Source organism: Macaca nemestrina, chromosome 18 (assembly GCF_043159975.1).
Source record: "Macaca nemestrina isolate mMacNem1 chromosome 18, mMacNem.hap1, whole genome shotgun sequence".
In the NCBI taxonomy this organism is placed as follows: domain Eukaryota; kingdom Metazoa; phylum Chordata; class Mammalia; order Primates; family Cercopithecidae; genus Macaca; species Macaca nemestrina.
Window position 1 is genome coordinate 9,238,421 of NC_092142.1, and position 17,006 is coordinate 9,255,426.

The 17,006-nt window shown below is 45.8% G+C and overlaps 1 protein-coding gene across 6 annotated transcripts in view; it reads left to right on the plus strand.

Annotated features, from left to right (window-relative positions):
* The window catches only part of LOC105467799 (phosphomannomutase 2), a 45,399-nt gene that overhangs the window by 9,648 nt on the left and 18,745 nt on the right, over positions 1 to 17,006 (plus strand). Inside the window, exons 1-8 of one of the 6 annotated variants that reach the window (XM_011717521.2) lie at positions 56 to 207; positions 1,480 to 1,594; positions 4,324 to 4,435; positions 7,251 to 7,327; positions 9,120 to 9,211; positions 14,122 to 14,221; positions 14,677 to 14,752; positions 16,019 to 16,134. In XM_011717521.2, coding sequence (XP_011715823.1) covers positions 4,339 to 4,435; positions 7,251 to 7,327; positions 9,120 to 9,211; positions 14,122 to 14,221; positions 14,677 to 14,752; positions 16,019 to 16,134 — 558 coding nt within the window. In that variant the 5' untranslated portion in view covers positions 56 to 207; positions 1,480 to 1,594; positions 4,324 to 4,338. Of the gene's footprint in view, positions 1 to 55; positions 208 to 617; positions 767 to 1,479; positions 1,595 to 1,628; positions 1,768 to 4,323; positions 4,436 to 7,250; positions 7,328 to 9,119; positions 9,212 to 14,121; positions 14,222 to 14,676; positions 14,753 to 16,018; positions 16,135 to 17,006 lie in introns of those variants that run through there. The other 5 variants (XM_011717522.3, XM_011717519.2, XM_011717518.2 and 2 more) reach the window with 5 other exon arrangements.

Here is a 17,006-nt window from a genome sequence, read left to right on the forward strand (position 1 = left end):
TGGCGCTAGTCCCAGGCGTTGTGGGAACGGAGTCTCCTCCTCTTCCCGACGTGCCCTGCGGCTCGGGGGCCGAACTCGGAAGTTCCGGGCCGAGTTCCTGATGCCAACGTGTCTTGCGAGGTGCGGTTAGACGCTGGGGACATGGCAGCGCCTGGCCCAGCGCTCTGCCTCTTCGACGTGGATGGGACCCTCACCGCCCCGCGGCAGGTAAGTGGCGCCCGGCGGGCTGGTGGCAGCCGACTCAGAGTCCGTGCTGTTCCCAGTTGGAGCTATCGACTACCCAGGGTCGGCGCCAAGGGCTGGCTAAGGACCGCCTGCGTCCTCACGGGGGCTGGACCCTATTCTAGGTGCCCTGGAGGGATGAGAGGGAGGCCCTAACCAGCTCTTCAAGAGCTCTGATGCTTGGAAAGATGAGACGGGGCTGAAGAACTCTTAAGAGAAGGAAACTTATGCTTTTTGGAAAATGCAATCTGGACTCACCGCTAGTCCTCGGGACGGATGGACCAGGATTTGAACCCGACATCAGCTGTGTGCCCCTTATCAGCTGTTTGCCGGCCTCAATCCTGTAACCAATGGGCTGTGCCGTGAGTCATTATATTAAAAACAGGTTTTCAGGTGAAATCGACCTAGTGGAGTCTCATCTTCACCTCTTCACAGCTGTGTGACCTTGAGCAAGTCATTAACCTTTCTGAGCCTCAGCATCTACAGCTTTAAATGGGGATATTACGTGTTCCATATGGTGACTGTGAGGATCAAATGAGATTGTGTAAGTTCTTGAAAGTATGTTGCACACAGCACACTAGGCCTCAGTAAATAGTAACCACCTCCACCACACCCATCTCCAGCCCCTGCAGTGGACTAGGAAGATGGAGGAGCCCTAGGTTATTACAGGCTGCCCGCTGAGAGCCTCTTTGGGCCTTTGGAAACTTGCTTTCCACTTCCAGATTTTGCTGCTACAGGCACAGATAAGTTTCAGTCACTATCAGCCTTGAGATGAGGCTTTCCTGTCCCCTTTTCAGAAATTGGCCACTGACAACCGGCCATTTCAACTTGAGACTGGACCCCAATGGTCTCACTATCCTCAACTAATATCCTCACCCCTCGTAGTCTTCGCTTGGTGGTAACAATGGTGTGCTCCAGAAAGCCACGTCAAATGCGTGTGACCTTAGACGTATCATTTTGCCCTTCTCAGCCACAGGTTTGATCTACCTAGTGATGACACTCAACTCCCAAGTTCTTCAAAGGCTTTTTCTGATTCTGAAATTCAGCTATCACACACTTGGGGTTGTTAAAAGCCCATAGTGGTCTAATACTCCGGTCCCCAATTCATTTTTTGTAAAGGGCCATATAGCATATACTTTTGTCTTTGCAGACCACATGGTCTATAGTAGCCACTGAACTTTAGTACAAAACCAGCCATAAACCCTATGTAAACACAGAGTGGCTGTGTACCGGTAAAACTGTATTTATTTGTTACAGAAACAAACAGCTGCCCAGTGTGGTCTGTGGGCCATAGCGGTCTAGGGTTTACATTGCCAACCCTTTTTCATGATTTCGCTGGACCCTCTCAACCTTCCTTCATCTTTCTTTCCAGGTAGGATAGTTGTTATTACCTTTTTAAACATAAGGAAACACACTCAGTGAAGAACTAACCTCCTCAGTTTCACACAGTCGACCTGGTACAAGCCCCTGAGCCTCAGGACATTGGTTCCTGTCAAGTTTGCCATTTCCTATCTGTGCTAAGGTGGAAGCTGTCCTAGTTACTAGGTATGCCATTCAGGAAAGTGCTTCTGATCTGATTTTCACAGTTCTGACTCTTTTTTTTTTTTTTTTTTTTTTTTTTTTTTGAGACAGAGTCTCACTCTGTCGCCAGGCTAGAGTGTAGTGGTGCAATCTCAGTTCACTGCAACCTCCGCCTCCCAGGTTCAAGCGATTCTCCTGCCTCAGGCACCTGAGTAGCTGGGACTTAAGGCGCCCGCCACAATGCCTGGCTAATTTTTGTATTTTTAGTAGAGACAGGGTTTCACCATGTTGGCCAGGATGGTCTCCATCTCTGGACTTTGTGATCCACCTGCCTCAGCCTCCCAAAGTTCCGGGATTACAGGCATGAGCCACTGCGTTCTGACTCTTAAGGGCCACTCCTGCAGTTCTAGATTTTGTCTAATAGGTTCAAATTCCACTGTGAGAGTAGAAAAGATTGCACTCTATTACAAGCCCTTCTATGCAGTTTTATTTTAATCAGATTCATGTGTTACTCTAAAAAAATTTTTTAAAGAAAAATCATTGAACTCCAAGTGTTTATATACTGACGGTGAATTAAATGGTTTTTTGTATTTTCTAAATTTCTAGTAACTTTTAAAAAAAGATATTCAGGGGCAGGCGCGGTGGCTCACGCCTGTAATCCCAGCACTTTGGAAGGCCGCGGGCGGATCACGAGGTCAGGAGATCGAGACCATCCTGGCTCATGCTGTGAAACCCCATCTCTACTAAAAATACAAAAAATTATCCTGTAGTCCCAGCTACACGGGATGCTGAGGCAGGAGAATGACGTGAACCCGGGGGGCGGAGCTTGCAGTGAGTGGAGATGGCGCCACTGCACTCCAGCCTGGGAGACACAGCGAGACTCTGTCTCAAAAAAAAAGACATTCAGCCGGGCGCCGTAGCTAACGCCTATAATCCCAGCACTTTGGGAGGCTGAGGCGGGCGGATCACTTGAGGTCAGGAGTTCGAGACCAGCCTGGCCAACATGGTGAAACCCTGTCTCTAATAAAAATACAAAAAATTAGCTGAGCGTGATGGCGGGCGCCTGTAGTCCTGGCTACCTGGGAGACTGAGACAGGAGAATTGCTTGAACCCAGGAAATGGAGGTTGCAGTGAGCCAAGACCACAACACTGCACTCCAGCCTGGGCGACAGAGCGCAACTTCGTGTCACAAAAAAAAAATAGACATTCAGTGTAAATGTTCAACTAAGATTGCTCAAAGTACTGAGTTACAAGACTTGTAAAAATACATTGTGATGTGTCTTAATGTAGGGCTGTTTTTCATCTTAGTTTATAACTTTTTAAAAATTATCACACAGTTTGGAATTTACCATAAAGTCATACCACTAAGACCACTCTTTCTAGATAGGAGCTTTGCTTTTAGAAGAGACTAAAAAAATCTAGTCATCTTACTCTTTTCCAATTTTTTTTGTTTTGAGTAATTGCAATAAATCAGTTCTAAGCTTCTCCTATTTATTTATTTATTTATCAAGACGAGGTCTCGCTCTATCACCCAGGCTGGAGTGCAGGGGCACGATCTCGGCTCACTGCAGCCTCCGCCTGCCAGGTTCAAGTGATTCTCCTGCATCAACCTCCCGAGTACCTGGGACTACAGGCGCGTGCCACCACACCCGGCTAATTTTTGTATTTTTAGTAGAGATGGGGTTTCGCCATGTGGGCCAGGCTGGTCTCGAACTCTGACCTCAGGTGATCCACCGGCCTCGGCCTCCCAAAGTGCTGGGATTACAGGCGTGAGCCGCCATGCCTGGCCCTGAGCTTCCTCTTTAATTTCATTATGTTATTTTGTTTTAAAATCAACAACTTAAATCCATAGATGGAGTATAGTGTAGCATTTAAAAGGAATACATCATGCTGAAAAAGCGAAGTTGCTGAGAAAGTGAAGTTGCTGCAAAGGGCATAGAATGATTCCATTTATGTTTCAAAAATAAGACCTATTTGTATATGTGCCCATAGATGGGTATATAAATGCGTAAAAAATTAGCTAGCACAGTGCACAACAGCTACTAACATATTACCTGTGTTTAAAATGTGGTAAAAATAACACAAGTTTATTCTGGTAAAGATGCCTCCCTCCCAATTACAACGAAAATATTTGAACTGTGTAGAGAGCTGGTAACTTCATTGGCATGTATGAAAATAAGGCTTATAGGCCTGGCTTATGCCTGTAATGTCAGCACTTTAGGAGACCAAGGCTGGTGGATCTCCTGAACCCAGGAGTTCCAGACTGGCCTCAAAACTTCATCTCTACAGAATATAAAAAAATTAGCCAGGTGTGCTGGCGCATAACTGTGGTTCCATCTACTCAGGAGGCTGAGGTAGGAGGATCACCAGAGCCCTGGTCGAGGTCGAGGCTGCGGTGAGCTATGACCATGCCACTGCACTCCAGCTTGGGTGACAAGTGAGACCCTATGTCAAAAACAATTTTTTTCTTTAATTTTTAAATAAGAAAATAAGATTTGTGTACTTGTGTTACCCTTAGAGTTTTAGTCTCCTGATTATTTTTTGGCTTATGAGTGTTGTATTTTCCTTCTTGAAATTTAGAAAATTACCAAAGAAATGGATGACTTCCTGCAAAAATTGAGGCAGAAGATCAAAATCGGAGTGGTAGGCGGTTCGGACTTTGAGAAAGTGCAGGAGCAACTGGGAAATGATGGTAAATGAGAGGTTGCTAATTACATCTAGTAAAAGATTAACTTCTTATGAGGATATTATTGCCAAGTATCATAGGCTGCCCTAAAACCTTATCCCCATATGGCAGACTTTCTGCTTCCTTGTTTGGGAAACATTTTCTTGGCCCTTATTTTTCCTCTGCTTTTAATCCAGTAAATTTCTGGAGTTACTGATGGAGAACTGGGTACTCAGATTTGTGAGTAGATTCACCTAGAAAGGTCAGTGGCTGTGTCTTTGCACATAGTAATCTCTCTGCCTGGAATACTTCTTGCTTGTACCCGTTCACTGCCCTTCTAGCCCCAGTCAGGCTGGTCTTCAAATTGTCCCTCTGACAGCCCCCCTCACCTCCCCATCACTGGAACAGAATCTCCAGCACAGGACCCCAAAAAACCAGAGAGGTTTTTGACCCCTTCACTGGAGATTCTGACTTGATAGGTCTGTGGAGCCTGGGAATCCTATTTTAGTAAGTACCTCCGAGAGATTCTAGTGTATAACCCTGGTAATGTAGCATTCTGTAATTATTGTAAACTATCCGATTATATGTTTTTGAAGAGCAGGAGTATGAGTTATTCATCTGCATAGCCCCAGGGCTTCCTGGCCTGTAAGAAATTGTAAGTGGATGCCAGGCGTGGTGGCTCACGCCTGTAATCCCAGTACTTGGGGAGGCTGAGGCGGGTGGGTCACCTGAAGTCAGGAGTTTGACACCCGCCTGGCCAACATGATCAAACCCCGTCTCTACTAAAAATACAAAAAATTAGCTGGGCGTGGTGGTGGGTGCCTGTGCCTAGCTACTCGGGAGGCCAAGGCAGGAGAACTGCTTGAACCCAGGAGGCAGAGGTTGCAGTGAGCCGAGATCGCACCATTGCACTCCAGCCTGGGCAATAAGAGCGAAACTCCGTCTTGGGAAAAAAAAGAAAAAAGAAATGTAAGTGGAGAGGTGGATGAACTGATTGTTCTTTTAACCCCTATTGTCCCCAGAGTCCTCACATCTTGAAACCAGCTCCTCTAGAGCAAGATTTCTCAACCTTCACACTATTGATATTTTGGACCAGTTAGTTCTCCATTATGAAGGCCGTCCTGTGCATTGTAGGGTATTTAGCGACATCCCAGGCCTCTACCCACTAGATGCCCACAGCATACACACACGCACACATACGGCTCTGACAACCAGAAGTGTCTCCAGACATTGCCAAATGACCTGTGTGTAAAATCACCCCCATTTGAGAACTACTGTTCTCAGAGATGTAATATCTTACAGTCCAAATCTGTGTAGCCTGTATTTATTGGATCCCCATTACTAGAAGAGTAATCTCCGCAATGCCTTTAAAAACTCTTGCACTTCCACTTCATTTTCCTGGTTGGTCTCCTACTTAGAAATGCTATAAACCACATACTGGGGATCATGAAGCCCTGAAAATCCTGTTACCTCCTCATGATCACCCTTTCTGCGTCTAGTTGTGTATTTAACCACTTGCTCAGGGAAGTTTTGTGTAGGGTAGCGTAGTGTCTGCACCTTTCAGAGAGATGCAACAATAGAATCAAAACATTCACCAGCTAAAAGACAGGTGAAGGCCCACCTGTATCAGAATCTCCTGGAAAGCTTATTAGAATAGGAGTGTGGGGGCCCCACCCAACACATAGGGGATCTGCATTTTAACAGGTACCTGAAGTTTGAGAATCCCTCCATTAAGGTTGACAGCATGGATAGTTTCCAAACCAGACTGATTATAAGAATCACCAAAGAGTGCTTTGTTTTGTTGTGAGTCAGAGTCTTGTTCTCCGGCCCAGGCTGGAGTGCAGTGGTGCAATCTTGGATCACTGTAACCTCTGCCTCCTGCGTTCAAGTGATTCTTGTGCCTCAGCCTCAGCCTCCCAAGTAGCTGGGACTACAGGCGCCCACCAGCACGCCCAGCTAAGTTTTGTATTTTTAGTAGAGATGGGGTTTCACCCTGTTGGCCAGGCTGGTCTTGAACTCCCGGCCTCAGGTGGTCTGCCCACCTCGGCCTCCCAAAGTGCTGGGATTACAGGCGTGAATCACTGTGCCTGGCCACCAGAGGTCTTTTAGGGCCTTTTTTTTTTTTTTTTGACATTAGATGGAGTCTTGCACTGTCGCCCAGGCTGGAGTTTAGTGGCACGATCTTAGCTCACTGCAACCTCCGCTTCCCAGGGTCAAGCAATTCTCCTACCTCAGCCTCCCGAGTAGCTGCGATTACAGGCATCTGCCACCATGCCCGGCTAATTTTTTGTATTTTTAGTAGAGATGGGATTTCACTATGTTGGCCAGACTGGTCTGGAACTCCTGACCTCATGATCCACCCGCTTCAGTCTCCCAAAGTCCTGGGATTACAGGCGTGAGCCACACGGCACCCAGCCCAAAGAGCTTTTTAAAAATATATTTAGCCTGTCCCTCAGCAATTCTGATTCAGGAAGCCGGAGAGCGTAGCTTGGAAATCTGCACTTTCACTCACTGCCCTGGTTGCTGCTGGCAAACCATCAGCATCGTGGACCAGCATCTTCCTTTACAGACAGTCAGGCTGAAGTCAGGGACGTAAGATAACCTGTCACCAAGTCTCTAATCTCCTGCCCAGTCATCGTTTAAATATGTAACCAAAAAGAGTCATTAAAAAAAAAAATAAGGAAGGTTTTTCCATACTCTTCTCTTAGTCTGTAAGATGAGATGGTCTCTCACAGTCCTTGCTGGAGTTTAGCGGTTTTATTAGTGGTCATTGTTAATCAAGGAATAGAAACACGGGTTTTGATCCTTTGCATTCTAAGTGTTTTTTTGGTTTTGATTGTAGTGGTTGAAAAATATGATTATGTGTTTCCAGAAAATGGCTTGGTAGCATACAAAGATGGGAAGCTCTTGTGTAAACAGGTAGGTTCTTGAGTATCCGAATTACTATATACTATTAAAAGTGTTTTCTAAAAGGGCATTTCACATTGAATGCCTCTGGGAAGATGAGGAACAGGGGTAGAAATGAATCTTTACTCTGTATTCTTTTTGTTTTGAATTTTGAACCATGTGACTATTCCTATTCTAAATAACTAAATTTTTATACTTTTTAAATATAGTATTTCTTTTCTTGTTTTGTTCTGTTTGTTTGTTTTTGAGACGGAGTCTTGCTCATCACCCAGACTGGAGCTGGAGTGCAGTGGCACGATCTCAGCTCACTGCAACCTCTGCCTCCCTGGTTCAAGCAATTCTTATGCCTCAGCCTCCCCCGTAGCTGGGATTACAGGCACACGCCACCACACCCAGCTAATATTTGTATATTTTTAGTAGAGACAGGGTTTCACCATGTTGACCAGGCTGATCTCCAACTCCTGACCTCAAGTGATCCTCCCACGTCAGCCTCCCAAAGTGCTGGGATTACAGGCATGAGCCACCACACCCAACCTTTTCTTTCTTTTTTTTTTTTTTAAGAAGATGGGGTCATGCTGTGTTAACCAGGCTGGAGTGCAGTGGTGCAATCCTAGTAGCCTAGACTTCCTGGGCACAGGTGATCCTCTGCCTTAGCCTCCCAAGTAGCAGGAACTACAGGGACATGCCACCATGCCTGGCTTTAAATCTATTAATAACATTTCTGTGATGATAAACCTAGAGCAGGTTGCCTCATTATAAGCGTTGGGTTTTTTTTTTTTTTTGAGACGGAGTCTTGCTCTGTCGCCCAGGCTGGAGTTTAGTGGCCGGATCTCAGCTCACTGCAAGCTCCGCCTCCCAGGTTTACGCCATTCTCCTGCCTCAGCCTCCCGAGTAGCTGGGACTACAGGCGCCCACCACCGCGCCCGGCTAATTTTTTGTATTTTTTAGTAGAGACGGGGTTTCACCGTGTTAGCCAGGATGGTCTCGATCTCCTGACCTCGTGATCCGCCCGTCTTGGCCTCCCAAAGTGCTGGGATTACAGGCTTAAGCCACCGTGCCCGGCCTGTTTTTTTTTTTTTTTTTTTTCTTTTTTTCTTTTTTTGTGACAGAATCTCACTCTGTTGCCCAGGCTGGAGTGCAGTGACTCAGTCCTGGCTCCCTGTAACTTCTTGGGTTCAAATGATTCTTCAGCCTCAGCTTCCCAAGTAGCTGGGATTAAAGGCATCCACCAGCATGGCTGGCTCATTTTTGTATTTTTAGTAGAGACAGAGTTTCACCATGTTTGCCAGGCTTGTCTCAAGCTCATGACTTAAAGTGATCCACCTGCGTCAGCCTCCCAACGTGCTGGGATTACAGGTGTGAGCTGCCACACCTGGCCACTATTAGCATTTTTAAGAGGTACTATGTGGCTCTTAGTAGTAGTAAGATCATTCTGTTCAGACGTAAGAGAATGCTGGAGTGAAACAAATATATTTTCTGTCAATATCTGGCGATATTTTAATTGAATAAACGTGGCAGCAGTAAGCTCTTTGGGCCTTACAGGAAGCATTTGAACAATAATGAGTACAAAAATCTTGGGTAATGAAGCAGCAAATGCTTTTGACTAAATTCTTTCTGGCTTGCCTAATGTTTTTGACCAGAGAAATAAGAGAAGAAATTAAACAGGCAGTGAGGCATGTCACCATCACTGCTATATCAGCCTACTGATTTTCAACAATAGTGGCTGAAGACCCTGGGTTTGCTATAAAGCTGTTTTGAAAATGCTCCTGCTGAATCAAATAACTCAAGTATTTTCTTCATCTAGAATATTCAAAGTCATCTGGGTGAGGCCCTAATCCAAGATTTGATCAACTACTGTCTGAGCTACATTGCGAAAGTTAAACTCCCGAAGAAGAGGTGGGTTTGCTTGTGACAAAGAGGCATTGCTGGAACATAACGTAGTGTCATATGGTGGGTTAATGTGGGCATTCTCCAAATAGGATTATAAAATCATCTAAAGAGTTGTAAAAACAAAGTCTGATATTTAGCCTGCCCCTTGACAGATGTGATTCAGAAAGCCTGAGAGTCGAGCTTGGAAATCCACGTTTGCTCTGACTGCCCTGGTGCTGCTGGTTCACAGCAGGGTTCAGTAGCCACCATGGGCCAGCGAATTTAAATCCGAATCCCAGCACTTAGTAAGGAATAATTGGAAACAGTCCACAAAGCCAACAGTACAAGAGTGATTATGTAAATGATGGCTTGTCCACATGATGGAAATTTATACAGCCATTGAAGCCCATATGCTTTCAAAGGCTGTCAGTGAGAGGAAACAGCAGTGAAGCAGCGTGTACAAAAAGCAACAGAAACCCTGGATTGGGAAGTCTCAGACAGGAAGCCTTCGGGCCAGATCCATGTAAAACCCAAATCTGGTTGGCCTGCAGTGTTAAAGAAAATCTGGATTAATTGCCATCATGTAAAAGTCTGATTTTACTTTTTAAAATTTATGTATTTATTTTTGAGACAGAGTCTCACTCTGTGGCCCAGGCTGGAGTGCAGTGGTAGGATCTCGGCTCACTGCAACCTCCGCCTCCCAGGTTCAAGCAATTCTGCCTCAGCCTCTGGAGTAGCTGGGATTACGGGCACGTACCACCATGCCCAGCTAATTTTTTTTTTTTTTTTTTTTTTGCATTTTTAGTAGAGATGGTGTTTCATTGTGTTGGCCAGGCTGGTATTGAACTCCTGACCTCAACTGATCCATCTGCCTCAGCCTCCCAAATTGCTGGTATCACAGGCGTGAGCCACTACACCCAGCCTAATTTTATGTTTTACACATCTGGATTTCTGGCTTCTGTTGGCAAATGTGAGACCTGGCTATTCCAGCTCCCAGTTCCCCCCCGGCGGGTGCCACCTGAGCAACTGCCACCTGACCCACGGACCTTTGTTCCAGTCTTTCACAGACTGCTTCTCTCATTTTCTGACTCTATAGGCTTTCTTTTTGTTTTTTGTTTGTTTTTGAGAGAGAGCATCTCGCACTGTTGCCCAGGCTGGAGTGCAGTGGCATGATCATAGCTCACTGCAGCCTCAACCTCCTTGGCTCAAGTGATCCTCCTACCTCAGCCTCCTGAGTAGCTGGGACTACAGGCACATGCTACCATGCCTGGCTAATTTTTTAATTTTCTGTAGAGACAGGGTCTTGCCACATTGTCCAGGCTGGTCTGCAACTCCTGGCCTCAGGCGATCCTTCCACCTCAGTCTCCCAAAATGTTGGGATTACAGGCATTAGCCACCGCCCCTGGCTTTCATAAATGTTTGGTTTGGGGACCTACCTTCTGCCATGGGTACAGTTGTCTCAATTCCATTTTTAAAATAATAGTAATACTAATAACGATGAACATAAATGCCCACAGTGAAAAGACTGGCAGGAAATAGACCCAAATGTTAACCGTGGGTATTTCTTGATGGTGAGGTTGCAGGTGATTTCTTTGAAATCCTTCTCATTTTTACCCCCGGTTTTCTTTCTTGCTCTGTTGCCCAGGCTGGGGTGCAATGGCGCGATCTTGGCTCACTACAACCTTCGCCTCCCGGGTTCAAGCTATTCTCATGTCTCAGCCTCCCGAGTAGCTGGGATTACAGGCGCCCACCACCAGGCCTGGCTAATTTTTATATTTTTAGTAGAGACAGGTTTTCACCGTGTTGGTCAGGTTGGTCTTGAACTCCTGACCTCAGGTGATCCAGCCACCTCGGCCTCCCAAAGTGCTGGGATTACAGGCGTGAGCCACTGGGCCCGGCCTTCCCAGTTTTCAGTGCTTACTGTGTAACACCTTAATCATCAGGGTCGAAACACGGTTGAAGTGGCAATCCGATGTCAGTGCAGGCTGTGCGCCAGAGGCTGCTCCACACTCTTAGGATTCGTAACCTGAGCGCCTCCTGCTCAGCACCTCCTTCCAGAGTGCAGGAATGTCCCTTAGCCCAAGAGGAGACCTGCATGAGACAGGCTGGACCCGGACTTTGTTATTGTTGCAGCTGGGTAATGGGCATGTGAGGACTCGTCCTATTCTGTTTAGTTTTGTGTGTGTTAGAAATTTTCCTTGGCAAAAAGATAAAATAGACAAATATCCCAGGTCAGTTCCGTTTTTACTCTGGACCGAGTGCTAAGGGAGGATTAAAATTAATAAAAGGCATAATCCTGTCCTCAAAGAGTATATCATTTAGCAAGGGAGAGGCATGTGGAGAGCCATAATTCCAGAATAGTAGAAGAGATTTGGTGAATCCAGGAGGCAGAGCTGAGACCCACCTTGACCCACATTTGTCCACATTTGCCTGACAACACTAACTACATATCCCACGATGGCCAGGCAGATGCAGTGAGACTTCAGAGAGCCCAGGTCTTTAGGGAGGAACTGATTGCTTGGTAATCCACCTTCATCCTTGTTTTGGGGAAGGCTTTCTAAACTGCATCAGCTTCTCTCTGTGCCTTGAAAATGAGAAGAAGAATGTCCTTGAGTAGGAGGGAAATAATGGAGCTGTTTTTCTGATCATTAGGACCCATAGCCCTAGGGTCACCCGGGGCATGGTCACCAGTCCCCTAGTGCCTCAGTGCTCATACAGAAGTGGTAGAGGACAGGCTGGGCCTCCACCAACTCCGGGACGGCCTGGACATGGGATTTTTGAGAGAGATGTTTAGGCTTGCATATTTTGTTACATAATTTGCCTGTTTCTCTGAAAGTTGAGCACAACAGGGGAGAGGATCCAGCTGATGGAGGTTTTGCTGTTTTTACTTTGATAAGTATTCATTGCTTCCCAGTTTACAGAGTACCTTTACATAACTGGCACGTTGATTTTAACAAGGCCCTTTGGAGGTGACCAGAGCACGTGCTATTAGCCTTTCTGTAGGTGAGTAAGAGGAGGCTTGGAGAGGTGCCCAGAGCCACACTGACATGGGATTAGGTCGTCAACCCTGCACGTGGCATGCGGCCTCTCGGTATTTCCGATGGCCAGTGCCTGGAGAACAGATCTGTGAGATTAAAATAGTAAAAAAAAGATCAGGGAAAATGTTTCGTAGGATTCCCAGGCATCAGCGTTTAGAACTGGAAGTCACTTTTCACTGCGTAGTTTGTCAGAGAATGCTTAAATTTCGTTGGTCAGAATGATGTCTCCTTTACAAGTTATCTGAACTTTTAAGAAACTGGGTGGTTTTCTTTTTTTGGTTGTGGGGTTTTTTGTTTGTTTGTTTGTTTTGTTTTTTTGAGACAGAGTCTTTGTCACCAGGCTGGAGTGCAGTGGTGCGCTTTCAGCTCACTGCAGCCTCCACCTCCCGGGTTCAAGTGATCCTCCTGTCTCAGCCTCTCAAGTAGCTGGGACTACAGGCATGCACCACCAGGTCCAGCTAATTTTTGTATTTTTAGTGGAGACAGGGTTTCATCATGTTGGCCAGGCTGGTCTTGAACTCCTGGCCTCAAGGAATCCACCCACCTCAGCCTCCCAAAGTGCTAGGATTACAGGCGTGAGCCAGAGAAACTGTTTTCAGACTCATAGTGGAAACAGTGGAAAAAATCATCTTTTTGTTTTTTGTTTTTTATTTTGTATGTGTGTGTTTGTGTTTTGAGACGGGGTCTCCCTCTGTTGCCCAGGCTGTAGTGCAATGGTGTGATCTTGGCTCACTGCAACCTCCACTGCCCAGGCTCAAGCAATCCTCCTACCTCAGTCTCTCAAGTAGCTGGGAATACAGGGGTGCGCCACCATGCCCAGCTAATTTTTGTATTTTTTGTAGAAACGGAGTTTCGCCATGTTGCCCAGGCTGGTCTGAAACTCCTGAGCTCAAGCCATCCACCCACCTTGGCCTCCCAAAGTACTGGGGTTATAGGCATGAGCTACCGCACCCAGCCAAAAGAACATTGTTAAACATCTTCATTTGAAGTGACTAAACTAATGTTACTTTCTCATTTTATGTGATCAAATCAAACATTTAGGAGCTGTCTGCTAATGGGTAAATTGAATTTCCTCAGTTATTACTGAGGCTCGTTGGACAATTCTCAGAGCCTTTTTTTGTGTAGCTTTGCTTGGTACTATCAGTCTGTTCAGAAGCTCAGTAGCAAGATAGATGTCTGGTACATGTATTTTCAGACTCCTCAGGGAAACGACTGCTGTTGCCAGTGCTGGAAATCATTTTCATAGCTCTGTATTAACCATAAAATTATCTGCCCTATAGCAGCACTGTGCAGCAGAAACAGAAAGTGAGCTATGTATAATTTTAAATTTTCTGTAGCCACATTTTGAAAGAATGAAAAGGAAAAGGTGAGATGCCTGATATATCTAAAATATGACCCTTTTTTTTTTTTTTTTTTTTGAGACAGGGTCTCACTCTGTCACCCAGACTGGAGTGCAGTGACGTGATCTCAGCTCACTACAACCCCTACCTCCCAGGCTCATGGAATCCTCCTGCCTCAGCCTCCTGAGTAGCGGGATTATAGGCACGCATCACCATGCCTGGCTGATTTTTGTATTTTTTGTAGAGACAGAGTTTCGCCGTGTCATCCAGGCTCAAAATATGACCATTTTGACACAAAGTCAGTATACAGCATGACTGATGTGACTCCATTCCTTTTTCATACTAAGTCTTTCAAATCTAATCTCAATTCATGTTAGCCACATTTCAGGTCTCAGTAGTCACAGTAGTTCATGGCTACCGTATTACACAGCACAGAGCTGAGAAACATTGACCGCACTGGCCTCTGCTTTTTAGAATTTCCCAAGATTTTAGGCTGTTTATGATGTTTCCCAAATAAATAATGTGTTTTGGGGAACCTCTGTCACTCTTTCATTCCCAGGGGTACTTTCATTGAATTCCGGAATGGGATGTTAAACGTGTCGCCAATTGGAAGAAGCTGCAGCCAAGAAGAACGCATTGAGTTCTATGAACTCGATAAAGTAAGTCTTTCTGAAATATCTTTGGTGAATGGCTGGGTTTATGGAAATAAGATATGGCCCCGTGTGGTGGTTCATGCCTGTAATCCTAACACTTTGGGAGGCCAAGGCAGGAGGATCACTTGAGCCCAGGAATTCAAGACCAGCCTGGGCAACATAGTGAGACCTCATCTCTACAAATAATAAAAAAAAAAAATTAGCCGGGCATGGTGGCACACACCTGTGGTCCCGGCTATTTGTTTGGCTGAGGTGAGAGGATCACTCGAGCCTGGGAGGTTGAAGCTGCTGTGAGCTGTGATCATGCCACTGCACTCCAGCCTGGGCAACAGAGTGAGACCCCCATCTCAAAAACTAAACAAATAAATAAGATATTCATACCTTGGTGGCTAGTAGTTAAAAGTGTGCTTTCTAAACTGCAATACAAGAGACAATTGGCATCTTTTTTTTTTTTTTCTCAGAAGGAAAATATAAGACAAAAGTTTGTAGCAGATCTACGGAAAGAGTTTGCAGGAAAAGGCCTCACGTTTTCCATAGGTATTGTATATATTGTTTGTGTTACAAACTTGGATCCCCATTTCCTGGAATTTGTTGTGGGCCAGTGAGCTATTGATAATGGAGTATGTGCAGTTTTAGGTGGGCAGGAAGATTAAATGAGCAGTCCAGTCTGTAGACAAAAAGCGGCCGCTCTCTTTTCTGCATAGTTAGCCATAATAGGACTTGCCTAGTCAAGAAACAGCTTCCAGACTGTTGGGCTTGCTTCTAAATTCTTACACAACAGGATTCTTCCTACCTGCACTTCTCTCGTCAGAAGAGGAGCACTTCGATTACTAATGAGTAGGAACTTCTCACACCTTTGGGCGGAAGAGAAGCACTATAGTGAACTCCGTAAGGGAGACATGGAATTGAACCCCTTAGGTAAACGAGACCGACGTCTTGGAATCATACAATGTTTCAACAGCAGGAACCTTAGGAGCCAATTGGGTGGCTTTTACAGATTAAGAAACTGAGGCCCAAAAAGGAGAAGAGACTTGTCCGAGTTCACAAAGCTGTTGTTTACACAGCCAGTGTGTGAACACTTCTGGTGTCCAATGCAGAGTTCTTCCTGCAGCATGGATGTCTCAGGCTTGTCTTTTGTTAGAGTATGCCTGTCAAATGCTTTGCACACCGATTTCTCTTGTCAGGGCCAATGAGTCATTGCTCAAAGCCTCCTCATTGTACTAGCTTTCATAAAGGTAGAGGTTGTAGGAAAACTGGAATGGCAAAGGGATTATATTTAACAGATGAGTGGGTGGGTTTTTTGTATTCCTGAACTGTGAGATGGACATCTTTCTGACAAAGCTTTGAAAGGTTTCTTGTTGCCCACGAGCGCTGCCTATAAATCACCTTCAGTGAGGATTCTCATTTTTCCTGCAAATATGCTGGATGCAGCCTGCTTCCAGGCATTTTCCACTGAGGGTGTGTTAAAGCCCGAGACGAGCACAGCAGAATGAGTTTTCATAAGCATGCTTCCTTTAAACCACATGCTTGACAGGGCGCTTAAATGCAAATGCATTTCTCACTCTGAGTTGGCATTCTGTGCCTCAATTTTAGACCTACGTGAAATAATGCTGGAACAGAAAACATGATGTAGAATTAATTTCTAGAACCTATCCATGCAATAGTCTAAGTAGCAAACTAGAGTACTGAAAATCAACCTTGGCACCCCACTAACTGACAAAGAGTAAATTGTTTTTTTTCAGTGACATATCATTAGCCCCTTTTTCACCTTTTGCTTGTATGTGCCCCATCCCCACCCGGCAGGAGGCCAGATCAGCTTCGATGTCTTTCCTGATGGATGGGACAAGAGGTATTGCCTGCGACATGTGGAAAATGACGGTTATAAGACCATTTATTTCTTTGGAGACAAAACCATGCCAGTAAGTAGAGAAATGTTTGTGCAGCTTCATTGTTGCGTTTGAGCTTGAGGGGGAGAATTGACAACGGGGCTGTTTTTCCTGTATCTACACTTTACCCACAGGCCCTGCTCAAACTGGGCAGTGGCTTCTGTCCTGGAGAGGGGCGTGATTGAGCCTCCTTCCCCTCTGAGCTCAGACCCGCGACACCTCTGTAGAGGCGAGGATCACACTGCGTGTTAGTTGATCCTTTTCAGTTTGGCTTTGGAATTAAACGTTGGCCACCCCATGTGCCTTCCAGAACGCCAGTCCCCGTGCCACTGTCAAGCCCTGTGCGTTTCAAAGCTCTGCCTGTTTCAATCTTACCTTTCCACTGTATTTGTCCCCCTGAGGCATTCATTCTAAGTTGAACACGAGGGGTCATGTTTGATGGGAGGACAGGGAATGATCTCATGAGCCTGAAACTCAGGAAAGGGCACCAGCGACGGTGAAGAGGCCAAGTGAGTCCCAGGCATCACACATGGTGGGTACTTGGAGCTGCCCCGAAGGGATGTCAGAAATCTCAAGTCCAGGACCACCAAATCTAAACTGAGAACTGAGAGCAGAGCCCGTGTTACAGGCCAGGGCCAGCAGGAGGAATACACAGAATTGTCCCCAGGCGTCCTCCACCCAGCTTTGGGCCAGCTCCTTTTCTTTCTCCTCTTTATTTTTATTTTTATTTTTTTGAGACCAAGTCTCGCTCTGTTGCCCAGCCTGGAGTGCAGTGGTACAATCTTGGCTCACCGCAACCTCTGCCTCCCAGGTTCAAGCAATCCTTGTGCCTCAGCCTCCTGAGTAGCTGATATTATGGGCATGCGCCACCATGCCCGGCTAATTTTTGTATTTTTAGTAGAGAT